The sequence below is a fragment of the Xenopus laevis genome, chromosome 3L (genome assembly GCF_017654675.1).
Source record: "Xenopus laevis strain J_2021 chromosome 3L, Xenopus_laevis_v10.1, whole genome shotgun sequence".
NCBI classification, from domain to species: Eukaryota; Metazoa; Chordata; class Amphibia; order Anura; family Pipidae; genus Xenopus; species Xenopus laevis.
This window is the reverse complement of record NC_054375.1, coordinates 151,991,252-152,015,546: the sequence shown is the minus strand read 5'-3', so window position 1 is coordinate 152,015,546 and position 24,295 is coordinate 151,991,252. Positions and strand designations below refer to the sequence as shown.

At 42.4% G+C, this 24,295-nt stretch overlaps 1 protein-coding gene across 1 annotated transcript in view; it reads right to left on the bottom strand.

The window, feature by feature from the left end:
• The window catches only part of LOC121401292 (serine-rich adhesin for platelets-like), a 34,147-nt gene extending 13,023 nt beyond the window's left edge, over positions 1–21,124 (bottom strand). The window contains exons 1-2 of the mRNA XM_041585645.1: positions 20,854–21,124; positions 315–9,875 (exon numbers count right to left, since the gene is read on the bottom strand). Coding sequence (XP_041441579.1) covers positions 315–9,875; positions 20,854–20,905 — 9,613 coding nt within the window. The 5' untranslated portion in view covers positions 20,906–21,124. The remainder of the gene's footprint in view (positions 1–314; positions 9,876–20,853) is intronic.
• Positions 21,125–24,295: the final 3,171 nt, after the last annotated feature.

Sequence of the window (24,295 nt, the reverse complement as noted above, 5' to 3'; positions counted from 1 at the left end):
ACCTATAAAGGGTATATTCACCCAATATTGAAAGAACATTTCAATTTAAACAATTTCCTAGTGGTTTAAATGTTTTTATGTTTTTATATAGTGTTATGTTCTCTGCCTCGTGACAAACTGCTGCAAAAGTCTTCTAGGTGTGTTAATGAGCTTTTCATTTGGATCATAATTATCAATGACATTAAAACCATTAGATTAGTTTCATTTAGTTTTATATTTTAAAGATACCTAGAATTGGATGTTATTTAATTATTCAAAAAGTATACTAATACTAGTAAGAAATAGGAACATTATATATTATATATTAAACTTACATGGCTTTGCAGTGATAGGGGCTTTGGTTGTTTTTCTAGTAGTGGTACTGGTTGTTTTTTTGGTAGTGGTACTGGTTGTTTTTTTGGTAGTGGTACTGGTTGTTTTTTTGGTAGTGGTACTGGTTGTTGCACTTGAATGTATAACAGATGGAGTTGTAGCTGTTGTTGTAGCTGTTGTTGTCTTATCAGCTAAGGTGGTTACAGAGGCGGTAGTTGTGATATCAGCTTCTGTTGTTGTCTTGGATGTCATTTCTGTTCCCATAGTTGTCTCCTGACCAGTTGATGCGCTTTGTCTAATTGTGGTGTCTGCAATAGTACTTGTGAATTGCTCTGCTGTTGAGGTCTGGAGAGTGATGATAGTTGACCCTTGGTCTGTTGTAATGTCAGCAGCTGCAGTTGTTGATTTTGTTTCTGTAACTGTTGTGGATTCCATGGCTGGAGTTGTACTGTGTTCTAAAGTTGTTCCCTCTGTGGCTACTGTTGTTTCAGGAATGGGTGTTGTCTCAACAGCATTGGTTGTAGCTTCTGCTAATGTAGTTTCCTCCGATAGGACTGTTGTGATTTGTTTAGCTGTGGTGTCTGTGGTGTAAGTTGATGTGAGTCCCACAGTAGCTGTTGCTATCTCTCTAATGGTGGTTTCTGCTATAGACGTTGATTCCTCAACTGTTGTGGTGGTTTTCAGAGGTGGAGGTGTTGTCTCAACAAAGCTGCTTGTAACTTCTCTAGCCGTTGTAGTCTCTTCAGCTAAAGTGGTTTCAGAGGTGATAGTTGTGATTTCAGCTTGTGTGGTTGTACCAGAAATTTCAGTGGTAGTTTTTCCCACAGTTGTCTCCTGGCCCATTGATGTGCTTCCTCCAGTTGTGGTGTCTGCAATAGTACTTGTGAATTGCTCTGCTGACGAGGCCTGGACAGTAATGATAGTTGACCCCTGGTCTGTTGTAATATCAGCAACTGCAGTTGTTGATTTTGTTTCTTTAACTGTTGTGGATTCCATGGCTGGAGTTGTACTGTGTTCTAAAGTTGTTGCCTCTGTGGCTACTGTTGTTTCAGGAATGGGTGTTGTCTCAACAACATTGGTTGTAGCTTCTGCTAATGTAGTTGCCTCCAATAACACTGTTGTGATTTCCGTAGCTGTGGTGTCTGTGGTGTAAGTTGATGTAAGTCTCACAGAAGCTGTTGCTATCTCTGTAATGGTGGTTTCTGCTACAGACGTTTCCTCAACTGTTGTGGTGGTTTTCAGAGGTGGAGGTGTTGTCTCAACAGAACTACTTGTAATTTCTCTATCTGTTGTTGTCTCTTTGGCGAAGGTGGTTTCAGAGGAGGTAGTTGTGATATCAGCTTCTGTGGTTCTCTCAGAGATTTCAGTGCTAGTTTGTCCCACAGTTGTCTCCTGACCCGTTGATATGCTTCCTCCAGTTGTGGTGTCTGCAATAGTACTTGTGAGTTGCACTGCTGTTGAGGCCTGGAGAGTAATTATGGTTGACCCCTGATCTGTTGTAATGTCAGCAACTGCCATTGTTGATTTTGTTTCTGTAACTGTTGGGGATTCCATGGCTGGAGTTGTACCATCTTCTAAAGTTGTTGTCTCTGTAGCTACTGTTGTTTCAGGAATGGATGTTGTCTCAAAAACATTAGTTGTAGTTTCTGCTAATGTAATTTCCTCCGATGGCACTGTTGTGGTTTCCATAGCTGTGGTCTCTGTGGCATAAGTTGATGTTTGTCCCACAGTACTTGTATATATCTCTGTAATGGTGGTTTCTGCTGCAGAAGTTGTTTCCTCAACCATTGTGCTTGATTCCAGAGGTGGGTGTGTTGTCTCAACAGAGCTGCTTGTAACTTCTCTAGCCATTGTTGTCTCTTCAGCTAAAGTGGTTTCAGAGGTGATAGTTGTGATTTCAGCTTCTGTGGTTGTACCAGAAATTTCAGTGGTAGTTTGTCCCACAGTTGTCCCCTGGCCCATTGATGTGCTTCCTCCAGTTGTGGTGTCTGCAATAGTACTTGTGAATTGCTCTGCTGTTGAGGTCTGGACAGTAATTATGGTTGACCCCTGGTCTGTTGTAATGTCAGCAACTGCAGTTGTTGATTTTGTATCTGTAACTGTTGTGGATTCCATGGCTGGAGTTGTACTGTGTTCTAAAGTTGTTGCCTCTAGGGCTTCTGTTGTTTCAGGAATGGATGTTGTCTCGACAACATTGGTTGTAGCTTCTGCTAATGTAGTTTCCTCCGACAGGACTGTCGTGATTTCCATAGCTGTGGTGTCTGTCGTGTAGGTTGATGTGAGTCTCACAGTTGATGTTGCTATCTCTGTAATGGGGGTTTCTGCTACAGACGTTGTTTCCTCAACTGTTGTGGTAGTTTTCAGAGGTGAAGGTGCTGTCTCAACAGAGCTGCTTGTAACTTCTCTAGCCATTGTTGTCTCTTCAGCTATAGTGGTTTCAGAGGGGATAGTTGTGATTTCAGCTTCTGTGGTTGTACCAGATATTTCAGTGGTAGTTTCTCCCACAGTTGTCCCCTGGCCCATTGATGTGCTTCCTCCAGTTGTGGTGTCTGCAATAGTACTTGTGAATTTCTCTGATGTTGAGGTCTGGACAGTAATTATTGTTGACCCCTGGTCTGTTGTAATGTCAGCAACTGCAGTTGTTAATTTTGTATCTGTAACTGTTGTGGATTCCATGGCTGGAGTTGTACTGTGTTCTAAAGTTGTTGCCTCTAGGGCTTTTGTTGTTTCAGGAATGGATGTTGTCTCGACAACATTGGTTGTAGCTTCTGCTAATGTAGTTTCCTCCAATAACACTGTTGTGATTTCCGTAGCTGTGGTGTCTGTCGTGTAAGTTGATGTGAGTCCCACATTAGATGTTGCAATCTCTGTAATGGTGGTTTCTGCTACAGACGTTGTTTCCTCAACGGTTGTGGTGGTTTTCAGAGGTGAAGGTGCTGTCTCAACAGAGCTGCTTGTAACTTCTCTAGCCATTGTTGTCTCTTCAGCTATAGTGGTTTCAGAGGGGATAGTTGTGATTTCAGCTTCTGTGGTTGTACCAGAAATTTCAGTGGTAGTTTGTCCCACAGTTGTCCCCTGGCCCATTGATGTGCTTCCTCCAGTTGTGGTGTCTGCAATAGTACTTGTGAATTGCTCTGCTGTTGAGGTCTGGACAGTAATTATGGTTGACCCCTGGTCTGTTGTAATTTCAGCAACTGCAGTTGTTGATTTTGTATCTGTAACTGTTGTGGATTCCATGGCTGGAGTTGTACTGTGTTCTAAAGTTGTTGCCTCTAGGGCTTTTGTTGTTTCAGGAATGGATGTTGTCTCGACAACATTGGTTGTAGCTTCTGCTAATGTAGTTTCCTCCAATAACACTGTTGTGATTTCCGTAGCTGTGGTGTCTGTTGTGTAAGTTGATGTGAGTCCCACATTAGATGTTGCAATCTCTGTAATGGTGGTTTCTGCTACAGACGTTGTTTCCTCAACTGTTGTGGTGGTTTTCAGAGGTGAAGGTGCTGTCTCAACAGAGCTGCTTGTAACTTCTCTAGCCATTGTTGTCTCTTCAGCTATAGTGGTTTCAGAGGGGATAGTTGTGATTTCAGCTTCTGTGGTTGTACCAGAAATTTCTGTGGTAGTTTGTCCCACAGTTGTCCCCTGGCCAGTTGATGTGCTTCCTCCAGTTGTGGTGTCTGCAATAGTACTTGTGAATTGCTCTGCTGTTGAGGTCTGGACAGTAATTATGGTTGACCCCTGGTCTGTTGTAATGTCAGCAACTGCAGTTGTTGATTTTGATTCTGTAACTGTTGTGGATTCCATGGCTGGAGTTGTACTGTGTTCTAAAGTTGTTGCCTCTAGGGCTTCTGTTGTTTCAGGAATGGATGTTGTCTCGACAACATTGGTTGTAGCTTCTGCTAATGTAGTTTCCTCCGACAGGACTGTCGTGATTTCCGTAGCTGTGGTGTCTGTCGTGTAGGTTGATGTGAGTCTCACAGTAGATGTTGCTATCTCTGTAATGGGGGTTTCTGCTACAGACGTTGTTTCCTCAACTGTTGTGGTAGTTTTCAGAGGTGAAGGTGCTGTCTCAACAGAGCTGCTTGTAACTTCTCTAGCCATTGTTGTCTCTTCAGCTATAGTGGTTTCAGAGGGGATAGTTGTGATTTCAGCTTCTGTGGTTGTACCAGAAATTTCAGTGGTAGTTTGTCCCACAGTTGTCCCCTGGCCCATTGATGTGCTTCCTCCAGTTGTGGTGTCTGCAATAGTACTTGTGAATTGCTCTGCTGTTGAGGTCTGGACAGTAATTATGGTTGACCCCTGGTCTGTTGTAATGTCAGCAACTGCAGTTGTTGATTTTGATTCTGTAACTGTTGTGGATTCCATGGCTGGAGTTGTACTGTGTTCTAAAGTTGTTGCCTCTAGGGCTTCTGTTGTTTCAGGAATGGATGTTGTCTCGACAACATTGGTTGTAGCTTCTGCTAATGTAGTTTCCTCCGACAGGACTGTCGTGATTTCCGTAGCTGTGGTGTCTGTCGTGTAGGTTGATGTGAGTCTCACAGTAGATGTTGCTATCTCTGTAATGGGGGTTTCTGCTACAGACGTTGTTTCCTCAACTGTTGTGGTAGTTTTCAGAGGTGAAGGTGCTGTCTCAACAGAGCTGCTTGTAACTTCTCTAGCCATTGTTGTCTCTTCAGCTATAGTGGTTTCAGAGGGGATAGTTGTGATTTCAGCATCTGTGGTTGTACCAGATATTTCAGTGGTAGTTTCTCCCACAGTTGTCCCCTGGCCCATTGATGTGCTTCCTCCAGTTGTGGTGTCTGCAATAGTACTTGTGAATTTCTCTGATGTTGAGGTCTGGACAGTAATGGTTGAACCCTGGTCTGTTGTAATGTCAGCAACTGCAGTTGTTAATTTTGTATCTGTAACTGTTGTGGATTCCATGGCTGGAGTTGTACTGTGTTCTAAAGTTGTTGCCTCTAGGGCTTTTGTTGTTTCAGGAATGGATGTTGTCTCGACAACATTGGTTGTAGCTTCTGCTAATGTAGTTTCCTCCAATAACACTGTTGTGATTTCCGTAGCTGTGGTGTCTGTCTTGTAAGTTGATGTGAGTCCCACAGTAGATGTTGCTATCTCTGTAATGGGGGTTTCTGCTACAGACGTTGTTTCCTCAACGGTTGTGGTGGTTTTCAGAGGTGAAGGTGCTGTCTCAACAGAGCTGCTTGTAACTTCTCTAGCCATTGTTGTCTCTTCAGCTATAGTGGTTTCAGAGGGGATAGTTGTGATTTCAGCTTCTGTGGTTGTACCAGAAATTTCAGTGGTAGTTTGTCCCACAGTTGTCCCCTGGCCCATTGATTTGCTTCCTCCAGTTGTGGTGTCTGCAATAGTACTTGTGAATTGCTCTGCTGTTGAGGTCTGGACAGTAATTATGGTTGACCCCTGGTCTGTTGTAATGTCAGCAACTGCAGTTGTTGATTTTGATTCTGTAACTGTTGTGGATTCCATGGCTGGAGTTGTACTGTGTTCTAAAGTTGTTGCCTCTAGGGCTTCTGTTGTTTCAGGAATGGATGTTGTCTCGACAACATTGGTTGTAGCTTCTGCTAATGTAGTTTCCTCCAATAACACTGTTGTGATTTCCGTAGCTGTGGTGTCTGTCGTGTAAGTTGATGTGAGTCCCACAGTAGATGTTGCTATCTCTGTAATGGGGGTTTCTGCTACAGACGTTGTTTCCTCAACTGTTGTGGTAGTTTTCAGAGGTGAAGGTGCTGTCTCAACAGAGCTGCTTGTAACTTCTCTAGCCATTGTTGTCTCTTCAGCTATAGTGGTTTCAGAGGGGATAGTTGTGATTTCAGCTTCTGTGGTTGTACCAGAAATTTCAGTGGTAGTTTGTCCCACAGTTGTCCCCTGGCCCATTGATGTGCTTCCTCCAGTTGTGGTGTCTGCAATAGTACTTGTGAATTGCTCTGCTGTTGAGGTCTGGACAGTAATTATGGTTGACCCCTGGTCTGTTGTAATGTCAGCAACTGCAGTTGTTGATTTTGATTCTGTAACTGTTGTGGATTCCATGGCTGGAGTTGTACTGTGTTCTAAAGTTGTTGCCTCTAGGGCTTCTGTTGTTTCAGGAATGGATGTTGTCTCGACAACATTGGTTGTAGCTTCTGCTAATGTAGTTTCCTCCGACAGGACTGTCGTGATTTCCGTAGCTGTGGTGTCTGTCGTGTAGGTTGATGTGAGTCTCACAGTAGATGTTGCTATCTCTGTAATGGGGGTTTCTGCTACAGACGTTGTTTCCTCAACTGTTGTGGTAGTTTTCAGAGGTGAAGGTGCTGTCTCAACAGAGCTGCTTGTAACTTCTCTAGCCATTGTTGTCTCTTCAGCTATAGTGGTTTCAGAGGGGATAGTTGTGATTTCAGCTTCTGTGGTTGTACCAGAAATTTCAGTGGTAGTTTGTCCCACAGTTGTCCCCTGGCCCATTGATGTGCTTCCTCCAGTTGTGGTGTCTGCAATAGTACTTGTGAATTGCTCTGCTGTTGAGGTCTGGACAGTAATTATGGTTGACCCCTGGTCTGTTGTAATGTCAGCAACTGCAGTTGTTGATTTTGATTCTGTAACTGTTGTGGATTCCATGGCTGGAGTTGTACTGTGTTCTAAAGTTGTTGCCTCTAGGGCTTCTGTTGTTTCAGGAATGGATGTTGTCTCGACAACATTGGTTGTAGCTTCTGCTAATGTAGTTTCCTCCGACAGGACTGTCGTGATTTCCGTAGCTGTGGTGTCTGTCGTGTAGGTTGATGTGAGTCTCACAGTAGATGTTGCTATCTCTGTAATGGGGGTTTCTGCTACAGACGTTGTTTCCTCAACTGTTGTGGTAGTTTTCAGAGGTGAAGGTGCTGTCTCAACAGAGCTGCTTGTAACTTCTCTAGCCATTGTTGTCTCTTCAGCTATAGTGGTTTCAGAGGGGATAGTTGTGATTTCAGCATCTGTGGTTGTACCAGATATTTCAGTGGTAGTTTCTCCCACAGTTGTCCCCTGGCCCATTGATGTGCTTCCTCCAGTTGTGGTGTCTGCAATAGTACTTGTGAATTTCTCTGATGTTGAGGTCTGGACAGTAATGGTTGACCCCTGGTCTGTTGTAATGTCAGCAACTGCAGTTGTTAATTTTGTATCTGTAACTGTTGTGGATTCCATGGCTGGAGTTGTACTGTGTTCTAAAGTTGTTGCCTCTAGGGCTTTTGTTGTTTCAGGAATGGATGTTGTCTCGACAACATTGGTTGTAGCTTCTGCTAATGTAGTTTCCTCCAATAACACTGTTGTGATTTCCGTAGCTGTGGTGTCTGTCTTGTAAGTTGATGTGAGTCCCACAGTAGATGTTGCTATCTCTGTAATGGGGGTTTCTGCTACAGACGTTGTTTCCTCAACGGTTGTGGTGGTTTTCAGAGGTGAAGGTGCTGTCTCAACAGAGCTGCTTGTAACTTCTCTAGCCATTGTTGTCTCTTCAGCTATAGTGGTTTCAGAGGGGATAGTTGTGATTTCAGCTTCTGTGGTTGTACCAGAAATTTCAGTGGTAGTTTGTCCCACAGTTGTCCCCTGGCCCATTGATGTGCTTCCTCCAGTTGTGGTGTCTGCGATAGTACTTGTGAATTGCTCTGCTGTTGAGGTCTGGACAGTAATTATGGTTGACCCCTGGTGTGTTGTAATGTCAGCAACTGCAGTTGTTGATTTTATATCTGTAACTGTTGTGGATTCCATGGATGGAGTTGTACTGTGTTCTAAAGTTGTTGCCTCTATGGCTTCTGTTGTTTCAGGAATGGATGTTGTCTCGACAACATTGGTTGTAGCTTCTGCTAATGTAGTTTCCTCCAATAACACTGTTGTGATTTCCGTAGCTGTGGTGTCTGTCGTGTAAGTTGATGTGAGTCCCACAGTAGATGTTGCTATCTCTGTAATGGGGGTTTCTGCTACAGACGTTGTTTCCTCAACTGTTGTGGTGGTTTTCAGAGGTGATGGTGCTGTCTCAACAGAGCTGCTTGTAACTTCTCTAGCCATTGTTGTCTCTTCAGCTATAGTGGTTTCAGAGGGGATAGTTGTGATTTCAGCTTCTGTGGTTGTACCAGAAATTTCAGTGGTAGTTTGTCCCACAGTTGTCCCCTGGACCATTGATGTCCTTCCTCCAGTTGTTGGGTCTGCAATAGTACTTGTGAATTGCTCTGCTGTTGAGGTCTGGACAGTAATTATGGTTGACCCCTGGTCTGTTGTAATTTCAGCAACTGCAGTTGTTGATTTTGTATCTGTAACTGTTGTGGATTCCATGGCTGGAGTTGTACTGTGTTCTAAAGTTGTTGCCTCTAGGGCTTCTGTTGTTTCAGGAATGGATGTTGTGTCAACAACATTGCTTGTAGCTTCTGCTAATGTAGTTTCCTCTGATAGGACTGTTGTGATTTGTTTAGCTGTGGTGTCTGTTGCATAAGTTGATGTTTGTCCCACAGTAGTTGTTTCTATCTCTGTAATGGTGGTTTCTGCTGCAGAAGAAGTTCCCTCAAATGTTGTGGTTGATTCCAGAGATGGAATTGTTGTCTCGGCAGAGGTGCTTGTTACTTCTCTAACTGTTGTTGTGTCTTTAGCTAAGGTGGTTTCAGAGGCGGTAGTTGTGATCTCAGCTTCTGTTGTTGTCTCAGATATTTCAGTAGTAGTTTGTTCAGTTGTTGAGTCCAAAACTGCAGAAGTTCTTTCCTCTGAGTTTCTAGTTGTGGCAGAAGCTGATGCTTTGGCTGTATCTGTTTCTGTCACTACTGATGTTGTTTCCGCTTCCACAGTTGTCTCCTGACCAGTCAATGTGCTTTCTCCAATTGTGGTGTTGGTAATTTTACTTGTAAATTGCTCTGCTGTTGAGGTCTGGAGAGTAATTATAGTTGACCCCTGATCTGTTGTCGTTTCAGCAGCTGCAGTTGTTGATTTTGTTTCTCTAATTGTTGTGGACTCCATGGCTGAAGTTGTACTGTCTTCTAAAGTTGTTGCTTCTGTGGCTACTGTTGTTCCAGGAATGGATGTTGTTGCAAAAACATTAGTTGTAGTTTCTGCTAATGTAGTTTCTATAGCTGTGGTGTCTGTGGCATAACTTGATGTTTGTCCCACAGTAGCTGTTTCTATCTCTGTAATGGTGTTTGCTGCTGCAGAAGTTGTTTCCTCAACTGTTGTGGTTGATTCCAGAGGTAGAGGTGTTGTCTTGGCAGAGCTGCTTGTAACTTCTCTAGCTGTTGTTGTCTCTTCAGCTAAGGAGGTTTCAGAGGTGGTTGTTGTGATTTCAGCTTCTGTCGTTGTCTCAGAAATGTCAGTGGTAGTTTGTCCCACAGTTGTCTCATGACTCATTGATGTGCTTTCTCCTCTTGTGGTGTCTGCAATAGTACTTGTTAATTGCTCTACTGTTGAGGCCTGGAGAGTACTTTCCTCTGAGTTGCTTGTTGTGGCAGACGTTTTGGCTGCATCTGGCAGTACAGATGTTGTTCCCGTTTCCACAGTAGTCTCCTGACTAGTCAATGTTGTTTCTCCAGTTGTGGTGTTAGTAATTGTTGTAGAGCCTTGTGCCAGAGTTATTTCTACAACAACATGTAATATAAATATTATAAATATGTTGCCCATTGAACAGGTCTTATTATCAATTAGTTAACTTACAGTATGCCGCATGCAGTAATATCGAGGTACCATTCCCCATTTATTAAACCTTCAGGTTAGTTAAATGTATATTAAGCTGTAGGGAAAATATTTGAGCTTATGATCCAGTTTGCCATGTACATGATATTGGGTCATTAATTATTTCTTTCAAGTCACTTCTTGTTTTTGTGGCCTGTTTTCTTACATTACTATTTACCTGCAGTATAGCTGGTTGTTAGTTGGACAATTGATCTTTCAATTAATGTTTAGAATAACTTTATCAAAGCTATTGAACCCTTAAGCCATAATTTTCTTGTTTTTTATCAATTCAATTACTTTCATTTTGCCGCCCTCCACTCTGTACTTTAATGATTTGTTCTCCCTTAAGCATAATTTCCTTATCAACCGGGTGAGATTTGGATAAAGAAGTGCAATTGGGCTTCAGTAGTAGTTAAATGAAAAGTAGTAGATAAATAAAATTGCAACTTTACAAAGATACATTTTTTACACTGCAAACTGGAGCAAAGTATAGGAAACATATTAGTATATGAGTAAGTATGAGTATGAGTAAGTGCCCATTTGGGCACGAGACCTGTATGTCTTGTATGTCCTAATAAAGACTTTTTATTTTATTAAAACCTGAGCTAATGATTTACTAACAAATGGTAATCACCCCACTTTGAATTCTACAAAGTATAGGAAAGCCCATTAATTTAAGAAACTCTACTGTTTATCAAAAGCAACTTTTGCAAATGTTCCCCCCAGTGCAAAGAATCACACAAATACACATATAAACTACAGACCAATTAATTCCTATGGGCCAGAATGTTATTTATATCCTTCTAATCAGCTTGTTTTTACATCAGAGTGTGCCATTTATAATTTAGAGACTGGATGGATTTATGAAGGATAGGTCATGTCAGACTAATTTGATTGGTTTTTATGATGTGGTAAGTAAGATTCTGGACAGTGGGGGGGCAGTAGATGTGATCTATTTGGATTTTGCCAAAGCGTTTGATACTGTGCCCCACAAACGACTGCTTTCTAAACTAAGGTCTGTTGGGCTTAATGAAGTCGTTTGCACATGGATAGGAAACTGGCTACAGGATCAGGTACAGAGGGTGGTTGTTAATGGGACATTCTCTACTTGGAGTAAGGTTCTTAGTGGGGTCCCCCAGGGCTCAGTATTGGGTCCACTTTTATTTAACTTGTTCATTAATGACTTAGGGGAGGGTATTGTAAGTAATGTATCAGTGTTTGCAGATGACACAAAATTATCCAGCCCAATTAATTCCATCCAGGATGTGACACTTGCAACAGGATCTTGACAAACTGGCAATCTGGGCAGCTAAGTGGCAAATGAGATTCAATGTTGATAAATGTAAAGTCATGCACCTGGGATGTAAAAATATCCACTTATACCCTTAATGGGACTGCACTCGGCAAATCCATTATGGAAAAGGACCTTGGAGTCCTTGTAGATGATAAACTTGTCTGTAGCAAGCAATGCCAGTCAGCAGCATCAAGGGCAAATAAGGTCTTGAGTTGTATTAAAAGGGGCATTGATTCACGTAAGAAAGCGGTCATTCTTCCACTGTATAGAGCACTGGTAAGGCCCCATCTAGAAAATGCCCTACAGTTTTTGTCTCCATCACTCAAACAGGACATTATTGTTTTTAGAGAAGGTACAGAGAAGGGCAACTAAGCTGGTAAATGGTATGGAAAATCTTAGCTATGAAGAAAGAAAAAAATTGGGGATGTTCACGCTGGAGAAGAGGCGCTTAAGGGGAGATATGATGACTATGTATAAATATATAAGGGGATCATATAATAATCTCTCTAATGATTTATTTACCAGTAGGTCTTTCCAGCTGACACAAGGTCACCCATTCCGATTAGAAGAAAAGAGTTTCCGCCTAAATATTCGGAAGGTTTTTTTACAGTGAGAGCTGTGAAGATGTGGAATTGTCTCCCTGAATCAGTGGTACAGGCTGATACATTAGATAGGTATAAGAAGGGGTTGGATGGTGTTTAGCAAGTGAGGGAATACAGGGATATGGGAGATAGCTCATAGTACAAATTGATCCAGGGACTGGTCCCATTGCCATTTTGGAGTCAAAATCTTCCCCCTCTGAGACAAATTGGAGAGGCTTCAGATGGGGTTTGCCTTCATCTGGATCAACTGGCAGTTAGGCAGGTTAAAAAAAAATCCAAAAGGTTGAACTTGATAGACGTGTGTCTTTTTTCAACCTAGCTTACTATGTTACTATGAAGTTGTCACTGCCGCACTGTCCCTGTAGCTTTTCTTCCTGCCTGTTCAACTCACATCTGACTTCCACCCTCACTTGGCTCACTAGTGCCTCCTATTCCAGTCTTGCCTTCCTTCTCAGTTCTCCTTTTCTCTCCCTCCCTCTTCTGCTTGCTCCCTCAACATATTTCTCCCTCTTCTGTTCTCCCCTCCATCTCCAGTCTCGCTCCATCTGCATCTCTCTCCTTCCTCCTGTCACAGTCCCTCTGCCCCTCCCATACCCTGTCATTCTTCTGTCTTGTTCTGACTGCCGCTCCCACCCTCCAGCTATCAAACTTTAGTCTCCCTCTGTCTGTCCCTCCCACCCAAGTCCCTCTCCAGTCTTGTGCCCTCAACCATCAATCTCCTCTCTGTTTTGCTCCCTCTGTCCCGCTCAGGGTTGCCAGGTTGGTGCTTTTCCAGCCAAATAGGGTTAAATATTTAAAGCCCAGGCGGGGTTTTTTAAGTCCAAACTAGCCATGGTACAGATTTGAGCTACTTTTTGGGCCTTTGGCTGGTTTGTACTTTGGAAACCAGCCAAAGTTTTTTCTTGCCCTAATGTGCCAAGCCTGTGTCTCCCAATGCATGTTGGGTAATGTAGTTTTTCTTTAACAATTTGCCAACTGCCAAGTTTAATATAAGACTACAATACCCAGGATGCAATGGGACTGACTTGTTTAGAAGTCGGGAGTTACCAGATTTGGCCTCTGTACCCCAATCTCTCATTACTCTTAAGCATTCTCACATTTTCTGCTGGCCAAAAAAAATGTCTAGAGGTTGACCTGTTTTACCAATATTTATTGAAAGTGTACATGTATTAGGTCCTTATGGGGTCCCTATACCTAGTGGACCCCCCTCTGTAGTTACACCCCTGGTGATGGGCGATTCTGTCCCATTTTGCTTCGTGGAAAAATTTGCGAAACAGTAAAAATTTGAAAATGGCATATTTTAACAAATATTAATTTATTTTTTTAGACTTTTTTTTCATGCTTCATGCCGGCCCCCTCAAATTCTGATGCCCTAGGCCCGGGCCTTGGTGGCCTTTCCACATATCCAGGCCTGGACCTGGGGCTTTGTGCTTTTATATGGTCACATAATTCCTTGGTGACTTTTAATATTAGGGCTGCCACCTGTCCAGTTTTGGCCCGGACATCCTGGTATTCTGAAGGTCTGTCGGGGGTTAAAACTTCCTACCTGGTTTTCCAAATAAGGAAAACCAGGCAGGATTCCTTTGATTGACAAGGCGTCATACCCTTAATGTCACAACCACTCCCACCTACGTCATGGCCCAACCACTGATGTCACGGTCCTGCCCCCTGCCCGGTCTCAGCCGTATGGAAAGGTGGCAACCCTATCTAATATCTAGATAAGTTACAGTACCGCTGCATTTTTCATATATATAAATAGTAACTGTAGTCCTGGATATTTTATCTCTCCAAAAATATATGCGCGTATTTAGGGCCTGAAAGGAATCTACTATTGCCAAATCTAATGAAACTGCATTCCACACCCTCACTGCCCTCACGGTTTGTTTACAGTTTCCTATACCTGTAAAAAGGTTTTTCTGCCTTATTTGGTTTGACCAGTAGATGGCAGGATAGGAAGACACTAAGCAGACCACAGGCATGGGCCTCCACAGAATATTTTCCGGGGGAAGGGCAAGGAACAAAACATATTACACAAATTACTTGTACAGGCATAGGATCCCTTATCCGGAAACCCGCTATCCAGAAAGCTCCAAATTACGGAATGGCTGTCTCCCATAGACTCCATTTTATCCAAATTTTTTAAAATGATTTCCTTTTTCTCTGTAATGATAAAACAGTCGCTTGTACTTGATCCCAAATAAGATATAATTAATCCTTATTGGAAGCAAACCCGGCCTATTGGGTTTATTTCATGTTTAAATGAATTTCTAGTAGACTTAAGGCATGAAGACCCAAATTACGGAAAGATCCATTATCCGGAAAACCCCAGGTCCCGAGCATTCTGGATAACAGGTCCCATACTTGTACCCATATTTTGGTTTCCACACAAACAACAACTTTTCTATAAATATATAAAGTAGTAACTGTTGCACAAGTCAAGTATTCCCATTCTATTAGTGACACAATCTCCTTGTTTGCCAGGAAAGCACGTGGTATTTTCTACTTTCTTAGCACAATTACTAGCCAACGGCTTATAGAATGTTATTCCCTCTCGAGTTCTAGTTACAGCTGAATACATACAGTGAAGCCTCCATTTTACATACCCTAATTTAGATTTTCCCCATATTTTATACCATTTTTTGTGGTCCCACCAATATACATTTCCCTGATTTTACATCTGATTCCCTGAAACATGTAAAAATAAGGTTCTACTGCACATAAAGTAGAGTAATAACAGCAGAATGAGAAGAGACAGGGTAAAAGAGGAGAGTAAATAGAGTGAGACAGAAGGTTATTAGCAGGGCCACAATCAGGGGGGAACAAGTGTCCTGGGCATGAAGGGGGGCCCGGCAGTGCTGCAATTTTGAAAGAGCCTGGCCCCCCTTGCAAGCACCGAAGCTTGCGGCCATTTTCTAGTCCCGAACAGGCGAAATGTGGAAGTGCTGAAAAGCCGAACAGCTGAAGGACCCGTATCGACGAAAACAGTCAAACTCCGGAAGTGGTGAAAAGACCCAAAGTCACGAAAGGAGGCAAAATTGAAGTCCCGAGGCCACGAGTTCAATTCTACTGAACACCACTTTGTGTTATGTTTTTTTAATTCCCTGGCCACCAATGTATTATTTTAATATTCTATAGGCCCCTGCCACCAATGTTTTTTGTTTTTTTTTAAATTTTGGGGGCCCCAATTTTTTTTAACTTGTAAGGGGGGCCCTGGCACCAATGTTTTTTTTTTAACTTATAAGGGGGCCCTGGCCATCAATAGCTTTTTTATAACGTGTGTGTGGGGGGGGGGGTTACTTTTTTAGCGCTGATGTCTGTGTGGTCTTTGGGCGGGATGGAGTGGGGCTTGGGTGGAGTGGACGGGGTGCGCGAAAATTTTGCTGTACGGGTGCCCCGTGATTTCTAATGGCGGCCCTGGTTATTAGAGATAGAGAGGTGAGTGTGGGGGTAACTCAGCAGAATGAGAAGGGAAAGGGTAAAAGAGGAAATTGAATAGAGAGAGACAGGCCCGGACTGGCAATCTGTGGGTTCTGGCAAATGCCAAAGGGGCTGCTATAAGGTGCCATAGAAAGTCAGTATTTAGTGGGCTGGTGGGGGCTATTTGGGCCTCTATGTGGGCTGATTGGGCCTTCATTTTACACACAGACGCAGATTCACACACATTTACAGTGCCATTCACACTCTAAGCTAAACACACCACACAGATACACTCTACTCTGCCTGGGAAAGAAGCTGCTTCATCAGGAGGAGATTCTCTCATTCCTCACACAGTTGAGGAGCAGGAAGTGTCGCACAGAGGGAAGGGGCGGAGCTAAATTCGGACTGCTGCTCTGAGCAGTAGAATAGGCATTGGGATGGTCCATTATTTGAAGGGGGTGCTTATTGAAAGTTCTTAATGGTTATTTTAAAGGAACAGTAACATGACATTTTTTCTATAAAAAATTAGTTTGCCCTTAATGAAAAAAAACATCAGCAGATATTTAACTTTACATTCACAAAGACTTTATTAAGAAATATCTTACCGATACTCCCTTTGCACTCCTCTTCTGAAAAGGCGGCGCTCGATTTCTCCTCCCTGGCTATCTCCTATAGAAAGCAGGGAGGAGAAATCGAGCGCCGCCTGATGGATCGTCACCATGTCACCTTTTCAGAAGAGGAGCGCAAAGGGAGTATCGGTAAGATATTTCTTAATAAAGTCTTTGTGAATATAAAGTTAAATATGTGCTGGTGTTTTTTTTTTCCATTAAGGGCAAACTCATTTTTTATAGAAAAAAAATTCATGTTACTGTTCCTTTAAGAAATGTGTTCATATAAAAAAAGAACAAAACAATATGTATATATATATATATGGCAAGAGAATATCCTTTATTATAAAGTACAAGTCCAGGGGGGGCAATGGGAGTGGTTAATGAGGGGCTGGGGCTGTCGGCCCTAATACTGCAGACCCCCACTATAGACGTCAATATGAAACAAACAGAGATAAAGGCCGACCTGTAGCAGTTGCACCACCACAGTTCAGAAATAGCGATGGGAACCCATGAAACACATACCTCCCAAAACAGAAAGAAAGACAAAAACAGCTGCTGCACTTAGCGGGAGTGACATTTTGACCACGCCCATTTTATGGCCACACCCCTAAATCACACATCATTTTTATAAAATTTGGCAGGTTGAAGAAAGTATGAACACATTTCTGGGAGTTTTAGGACCAGGTTGTATGGGTTACAACACTTTTGCTAATGCAGGTGAATTGCCCTTTAAGCTTTAATTCTCATTTCTCCCAAGAGATCTGCTTATCTTATTAGTTACAAATGTATCTAAGTGCAGGTGCTGAGTATTCTGGGCTCTCTGCCAAAAGCCTCTTATTTAATTAAGTTTCCAAAACATTGTATCTTTTTCTGACGTCGGTGCAGGAGATCAAAATCGGGACTGTCCCATGAAAAAAACTGGATAGTTGGGAGGTATGGGAACAGTTTCTGTGGCTACAGTAAATACAGCTGAGGTCATGCAGTCATTATATATCAGTAAAAACAAAATGATAAGAAGGCAAATAAATTAATTGGTATTTTGAAATGTATATTGGCACCTTTTGAGGATTCTGTGCCAAGCAGAAACCTCAAAGTCCACTGTGTAACTGAGCTCTTCCCATTTTATACTCAGAGGTTTCAAATACAAATTAAATTACACTCGGCCAGCACATACACATACATGGGCCAGCACATACACATACATGGGCCAGCACATACACATACATGGGCCAGCACATACACATACATGGGCCAGCACATACACATACATGGGCCAGCACATACACATACATGGGCCAGCACATACACATACATGGGCCAGCACATTCACATACATGGGCCAGCACATACACATACATGGGCCAGCACATACACATACATGGGCCAGCACATACACATACATGGGCCAGCACATGCACATACATGGGCCAGCACATACACATACATGGGCCAGCACATACACATACATGGGCCAGCACATACACATACATGGGCCAGCACATTCACATACATGGGCCAGCACATACACATACACGGGCCAGCACATACACATACACGGGCCAGCACATTCACATACATGGGCCAGCACATACACATACATGGGCCAGCACATACACATACATGAGACAGCACATACAGTACACATGGTCGGGCCTGGGGCTTTCTGGATAACAGATCTTTCTGTAATTTAGATCTTCATACCTTAAGTCTACTAGAAAATCATATAAACATTAAATAAACCCAATAGGCTGGTTTTGCTTCCAATAAGGATTAATTATACCTTAGTTGGGATCAAGTACAAGCTACTTTTTAAATCATTTTTAAATTTGACTACTTGGATAAAATGGAATCTATGGGAGACAGCCTTTCCATAATTCTGAACTTACTGGATAACAGGTTTCCCAATAACGGATCCCATACCTGTGATAATAAAAAGTATCTTGTATTTGACTCAAACCAAGATATAATTAATCCTTATTGGAGGCAGAACAATCCTGGTCAGTGTTTAAATGTTTCTTTTAGTAGACTTGTGACATGGAGATCCAAAATATCGAAAGATCCCTCATTCGGAAAATCCCAAGTCCCCAGCATTCTGGGTAACAGGTCCTATACCTGTACATACATACATTTATCAAGCTTGAGCAACATGCAAGATGCAAAGAAACAGGGCAATATATGCACCAAGGGACAGCATTTTGGGCAAATGCATGGGTGGGGACGGAATACTTTCTTACAGATCGAACCCAAGATACTGTAAAATTCAATATGGTTCCCCCCAGAGAAGAAACATCAATAATCCAAACACAGGTATAGGAGCTGTCCAGAAAGCTCTGAATTAAGGGAATGTTCTCTCCCATAGGGTCACTAAAGGACGAAGTGGTTAACGCTAGCGAAAATTTGCCAGCGTTGTCACCCACAGGGACGTCGCCAATTCGGAGAGACCATCGCTAGCATTCGTTTTTACTCTATCGCCAGGCGACTTTTCACTCTGGTGAAAGGTCATTACTCTGCAAATTCACTAAAGTGCGGATTTTACTGAACGTTACCTCTTTCGCCAGAGTTGACTTCGCCACCTCAAACCAGGCGAAGTGCTATAAAGCAGCTAGATCTTCCTCAATCTTCTGTCACTTACATCATATCATGTGTGTCGAAAATGCATTAAGTTCAAAGAAACGCTGGCGACTTTTCCTTTTTTTTAAGTGGAATTGCCTACAAAAGTCCTGACTTAAATTTTTTTTGGGGTAACAGGTTTTCTCCAGACATTTTATAACATATGGAACATTCATTTTACAGTGGGCTCATGTGTAGGGCATTATATTAACTCTCTTGTCTTTATTAAGGTTCCCTGGACATTTGTAATAAAAAGTGATAACTTTAAGCATTTGCACCAACATTTTTAATAAAGACGTCCATACAACTTTAAATGACCCGTCCTATGCAAATTGACCTAAGCGCAAGATCACTAGAGAATTTTCGCTGGGCAATGCTAGCAAATCTTCGCTAAGAAATGCTCACACTGCTGAAATAACGGTAGCCAAAAGTCTCCGCATTCGGCACCCAGGACAAAACTTCGCATATTAGCGAATTGGCATAGTCGTAGCACATTTGTGCCTGGCAAAGTGGTGCGAGGTGTGCGAACCTGACGCTGGCGAAAATTCGCCCGTTAGTGAATCTAACCCATTGACTCAATTTTAATTAAATAACACTAAATTTTAAAACCTATTTCCTCAGTACCTTAACTAGAGGGGGATGGGCCCTGGTGCATGACGCGCAGCCGGGCCCCCGTCCCCTCCGTACGGCCGCATTTCAGTGGCGCATGGGCTGCCGGGGGGCCCTGAGGGGGTACGGGCCCTGGCCCGCTTGCACCCCAGCTCCCCCGGTAGTTCCGCCACTGTATTTCCATTTTCTTAGTGCTTGTACTTGATCCCAACTAAGATTTTGATTAATCCTTATTGGAAGCAAATTAAACCTATTGGGTTTATTTAATGTTTAAATGTTTTTTTATCAGACTTAAGGTATGAAGTTCCAAATTACAGAAAGATCTATAATCCAGAAAACACCAAGTCCTGAGCATTCTGGATAACAGAGTCTCCTGTACGCTGCCAACAGTTGAACTGAAGAAGCTGTTCGGATGAGTAGTTAAATGTCTTCAATGTCTTCAAAACGTCTTCAATGATAATCAATAAGTCCAGTTGCTCTAGATCTACTTCTACTAGATATACTATGGGGCTGTTTCACATTTAATAAGAATGGCTCTGGAGAATCAACGCAAAGCACCAACCAACCTCTCTTTAGTGTCTCTCTGGGAATGGCATATACTGAACACCGTTAAGACTTTATTTTAAAGAAAATAAAAAAGGATTTCCTCGTGACTTGATATACATTACATTTTACTTAATCACTTTGAATTGTGTTGAGGTATAATTACCAACCAATTATTCTTCAATATTCTTCAAAAAAGTTAAAGTTAAACAAACAAACATCCAGCACCCACAACCCCTGGATGTTTGTTTGATTTTGCTCCTGACGAAGATCCCTGTGGGGGATCGAAACGTTGAGGCTTAATAATAAAACATTTTTTTGTTTTTTCACTAAAACCCTGTGAGTGCTGCAATCCTTTTTCACTGCTTATTTCCCATGCTGGCACCCAGGTATTTATTTTGTCTACATATATATATATATATACACTAGACATTAAGCCCGTTAAAGTAACAGGCTCTACTTCGCTAGCGTAAATTCGCCAGAGACGGTCCGTGGGGCACATGCGCAGTAGCGCAATCCCACGGACACAGGGACTGGACGCAGAGACACTTCAACTTTATTATATAGGATATATATCTTTTGTCCTCTTAGGAGGCCCCCTCCACCCTCCTGAACCTCACCAACTACGTTACCCCATAGTGCCACATTCACCATACCAAAGAGCTCTAGATTTACTTCTACTAGAGATACCACGACCTGGATGAATGAAAACCTTCATAGACAGCCTCCGTAGTAATTAAAGGGCTTATTTACCAATGGAGTTTAAAAATGTGGCACAATCTGTGTTTTAGCCTTGACGCAACATTTCTTTCCAGTATTCCATGTGCCCACCGCAAATCAGGCACATAATGTTGCACCACATCCTAGAGATACAAACAGGACAGGTGTAGCATGGGCAGACAATTACACACCCTCCAGTTGCATGTTATTCAAGCACCTATAGACATTTTCAGGCAAAGGGAGTCCTATACTTTCCATCTTGGGCATCAAGCAGCAAAGTTGGCACCAGCAAATTGGAGCAAAAAGCTGACAAAAAGAATAGGCAGTTATGTCCAAGCACATTCTGAATGCCATCAGGATGGCAGTATTTCTCTTAAGAACCATAACTGTAAATGAACATGGTTAAGATTACAAGTTCAGCTATGGCTTCATCCTTAGAAAATTGCAAAAATAATGAGTGGCCAAAGCCGGCACTTACCCAAGACCAGAAGTGCTAGAAAAATTAGAGCTGTGGTGACCACAGCCTTCATGCTGTAGGTAACTAGTAAAATCCAGTGAAAGTGTCTACAAATTGCAGCATCAGTCGCTGCTCGCAAGTCAAAAATGGGGACACTGGACTGGAGGCATCAGAAGAACAGTTCTTAATGGACTTTGTCACCAGTATTGTCACTTAACTTATTAAGCCTTGTAATTGGCAGATGTGCCAACATGGGAAGAGCGTTATCTCCGCGATTTGCACATACGCCTCTGTGCCAACAGGGGAAGAGCCTGGAGTGATGAAGTGAAGTTCTGAGATAAACTGTTATTGAGACCTTGAGCAAATCATTAACTGCATGGAATTAATTGATTTAATAACGCCAGGGACACTTAATGGCAACAGGAATGCGTCACTTTCGTGATGAGTGACACATTTCATTCCCTGAGATCCAGCCGCACGTAGCTAGATAGGATAGAAAGGGCCTGGCAGTTTTATATGGCTTTATATTACCTTAATGGAATTTGTAATTTGGGCAAGTTACCAATTATAGGTAGACCTTGAAGAAGTGACTCACCAGACAAACAGAAAACAGAATTTCACCTTAGTAGCTACCTACAGTACCTACAGTAAGAGAAATGTGTAAATGGTTTAGTGAAAGGAACCACAAGCATTTCACTTCAAGGTACAACCAGGGAAACATTAACATTTCATCTCCCACCTAATACCCAAACAATTGCAACAAAAAGAGTGCAACCTTATACACTATGTGGCCAAAATCTGTTCCTTACATAATTCAAAAATGCAGAAACCAGGGAGATTAACATGAAGTTGCCCCTCCCTTTGCTGCTAAAGCAACTCCAACTCTTCTGATAAAGTTCTCGGGTCCCCAACCTTTTTCACATGTGAGCGACATTCAAATAAAAAAAAGAGTAGGGGAGCAACACAAGCATGAAAGAGTAAGGGCTGTGATTGGCTATTTGGTAGCCCCATGTGGACTTAAAGCCTACAGGAGGCTTTATTTGGCAGTACAACTAAAAGTTGCCTTCAAGCCAAATTAAAAACAAGCACCTACTTTGAGGCCACTGGGAGCAACATCCAAGGGATTGGTAAGCAACACGTTACTTGCAAACCACTGGTTGGGGACAGGGCAGCCATCAGGGGGGGACAGGGGGGAGAGTTTTAGGGGGCCCGAGGGTAAGGGGGCCCTGCCACACTGCACTTTCTAGATTAGCCCGGCCCCCCTGCTTTCTGAGAGCTGCTGACTTCGGGAAGGCTACAAGTGGTGGTTTTGCTGTAATACATATGTGTGACACTCGAGTGTGTAACGTATGAAAACCCTGTTTGATCGAAAATTTGGAAAGTGGGCTAACTAAACTAAAAAGAGTGCAAATATACTAAACTATATATTATCACTCTGTCATACTACTTCTTTCCCTAAGCTGTGGCAGCGCTAACTCCTTAGAAACCAAAGGAAATTTGTGTGTTATACTCAAAGTCTACTGGGAGCCGGCAAGGAAAGGGAAACTTCAGGACTCTTTGGGTACATTAATTGACTTTTGAAAGTTTTACCATTATATGCTGTAGGGCAGGGATCGCCAACCTTTTTCACCCGTGAGCAACATTTGGATGTAAAAATAGTTGGGGAGCAACATAAGCATGAAACAAGTTCCTGGGTGGTGCCAAATAAGGGTTGTGATTGGCTATTGATATGTGGACTGGCAGCCTACAGGAGGCTCTGATTGGCAGTACAACTGTTTTTTAAGCAACCAAATCTTGTCTCCAAGCCAAGAATTCAAAAATAAGCACCTGCTTTGGGGCCACTGAGAGCAACATCAAGGGGTTGGTGAGCAACATGTTGCTCACGAGCTACTGGTTGGGGATCACTGCTGTAGGGTAAGGCTTGCTTTTCACTGGAGCCAGGGGCCCTAACAAAACCATGAACAACAGCCTTAGATTAATGATTCATTCTCCATCCATCTTGGAATGTGTCCAAAAGTTGTATAGTTTTGCTTCTTCAGTTGCAACCTCAACCTTTCTTCACTGACCAGGGATTTCTATTATGCTTTTTCTACAGAGACTATACAGCAGTAGACTGCATTACATAACTTAATGGAAAGGACAGTCATTCCAGCTCTTCTGAAATAAGAACAAGAATTCCACTGACTGAAAGGAAGAAGGGGAGGGGAATTTTACATCCATTAAAAGACTTGTAAGACAGTTTATAAATTATTAACCTGAAATTAATAGCTGCTGGAGAGCCATTGATTTAATAATAAACCCCATGGGGAGTGTGACTTGCTGTGAGCCACTAAGTACATTGGCCAATGCTCCTGCTCAGCCTGGCCCAACTCTGGGTTTTCCAAGCCCTTTTGTTATAAACAGCCCTTCAGATTAGTGGCCGAAAATACCCAAGAGATCCGGGCACAGGAAACATTAGAGCAGATTAATCATATTATTGTTTATATTATAGACCTGTGTGCTTTGTATTTAACATCACATACACAGTGGGGCTTCCTCAATACTGGTATGTTCTTATCCTCTCTATCACTAGGGGAATACAACAAAAGGGGAACTTATCATTCAGGTATGTAATTTTTACCATTGCTGACACGATTGCATTAATGATTTAGTGTTTGCTTGGATTCCAGGAGCTGTAATAAATGGAATAATCAGTTCTTTCCTGGTTCAGAGTTCCTGTTGTTGTTGTTATAGCTAGTGTAATAATGGAACAATGTTCTAATATTATCAGGCTGTAAATCAACTTCAAACCTTTGTCCAGCCAGTAAGCAGTGCCTTCGTGATTGTTTCTCTAACATCCGTCACTAGGTCAGTGGGTGTTTAATGGATCTAATGGGAAGCAGAGGGGGCTGAAGGGAATGTAAGCCCCTGAACATTGTAGGGGCTCATAGCAAATGGACCAGCGTTTTTCACTTGGTAGAGAGATGTTGCCCAAATGCTGCTGCTGATACTGTCATTACTTTATGATTTAAGCCCACAAATGTGTTTAGTTATGATCATGACTGCACTTTGTTTGGTGCTCATCGGTCCTGCAAGTCTGTCCCAGAGAGGTCAGCTGCCCACGTTTACAGGCAAAATCATACAGTATATTGGCATTTGTTTGTGCACATGCCTGTGGGCTGGTACCTGATATGTTGGTGCCTACATATTGTGTAATTAAGGGGCCACCCTAAGCAAATAAGCCATAATGTGTGGTTTTTCATTTTCTGGTGATACTGGCCCTATAAATTAGACAAATCAGAGTGAACACGATCAATATATAGAAACAGTAGCACATTATGCTTATCACCATGTGTACTTATTGATCAGACCTCGTCTGTACATACCAGAATTGTCATATTATAGCTCTCTGCACAGCCTTAGTACAAGGTTTTCAATTATTTCAGTATCTGTGTCCTTTCATCAACTGTTCAACGACTGGAGA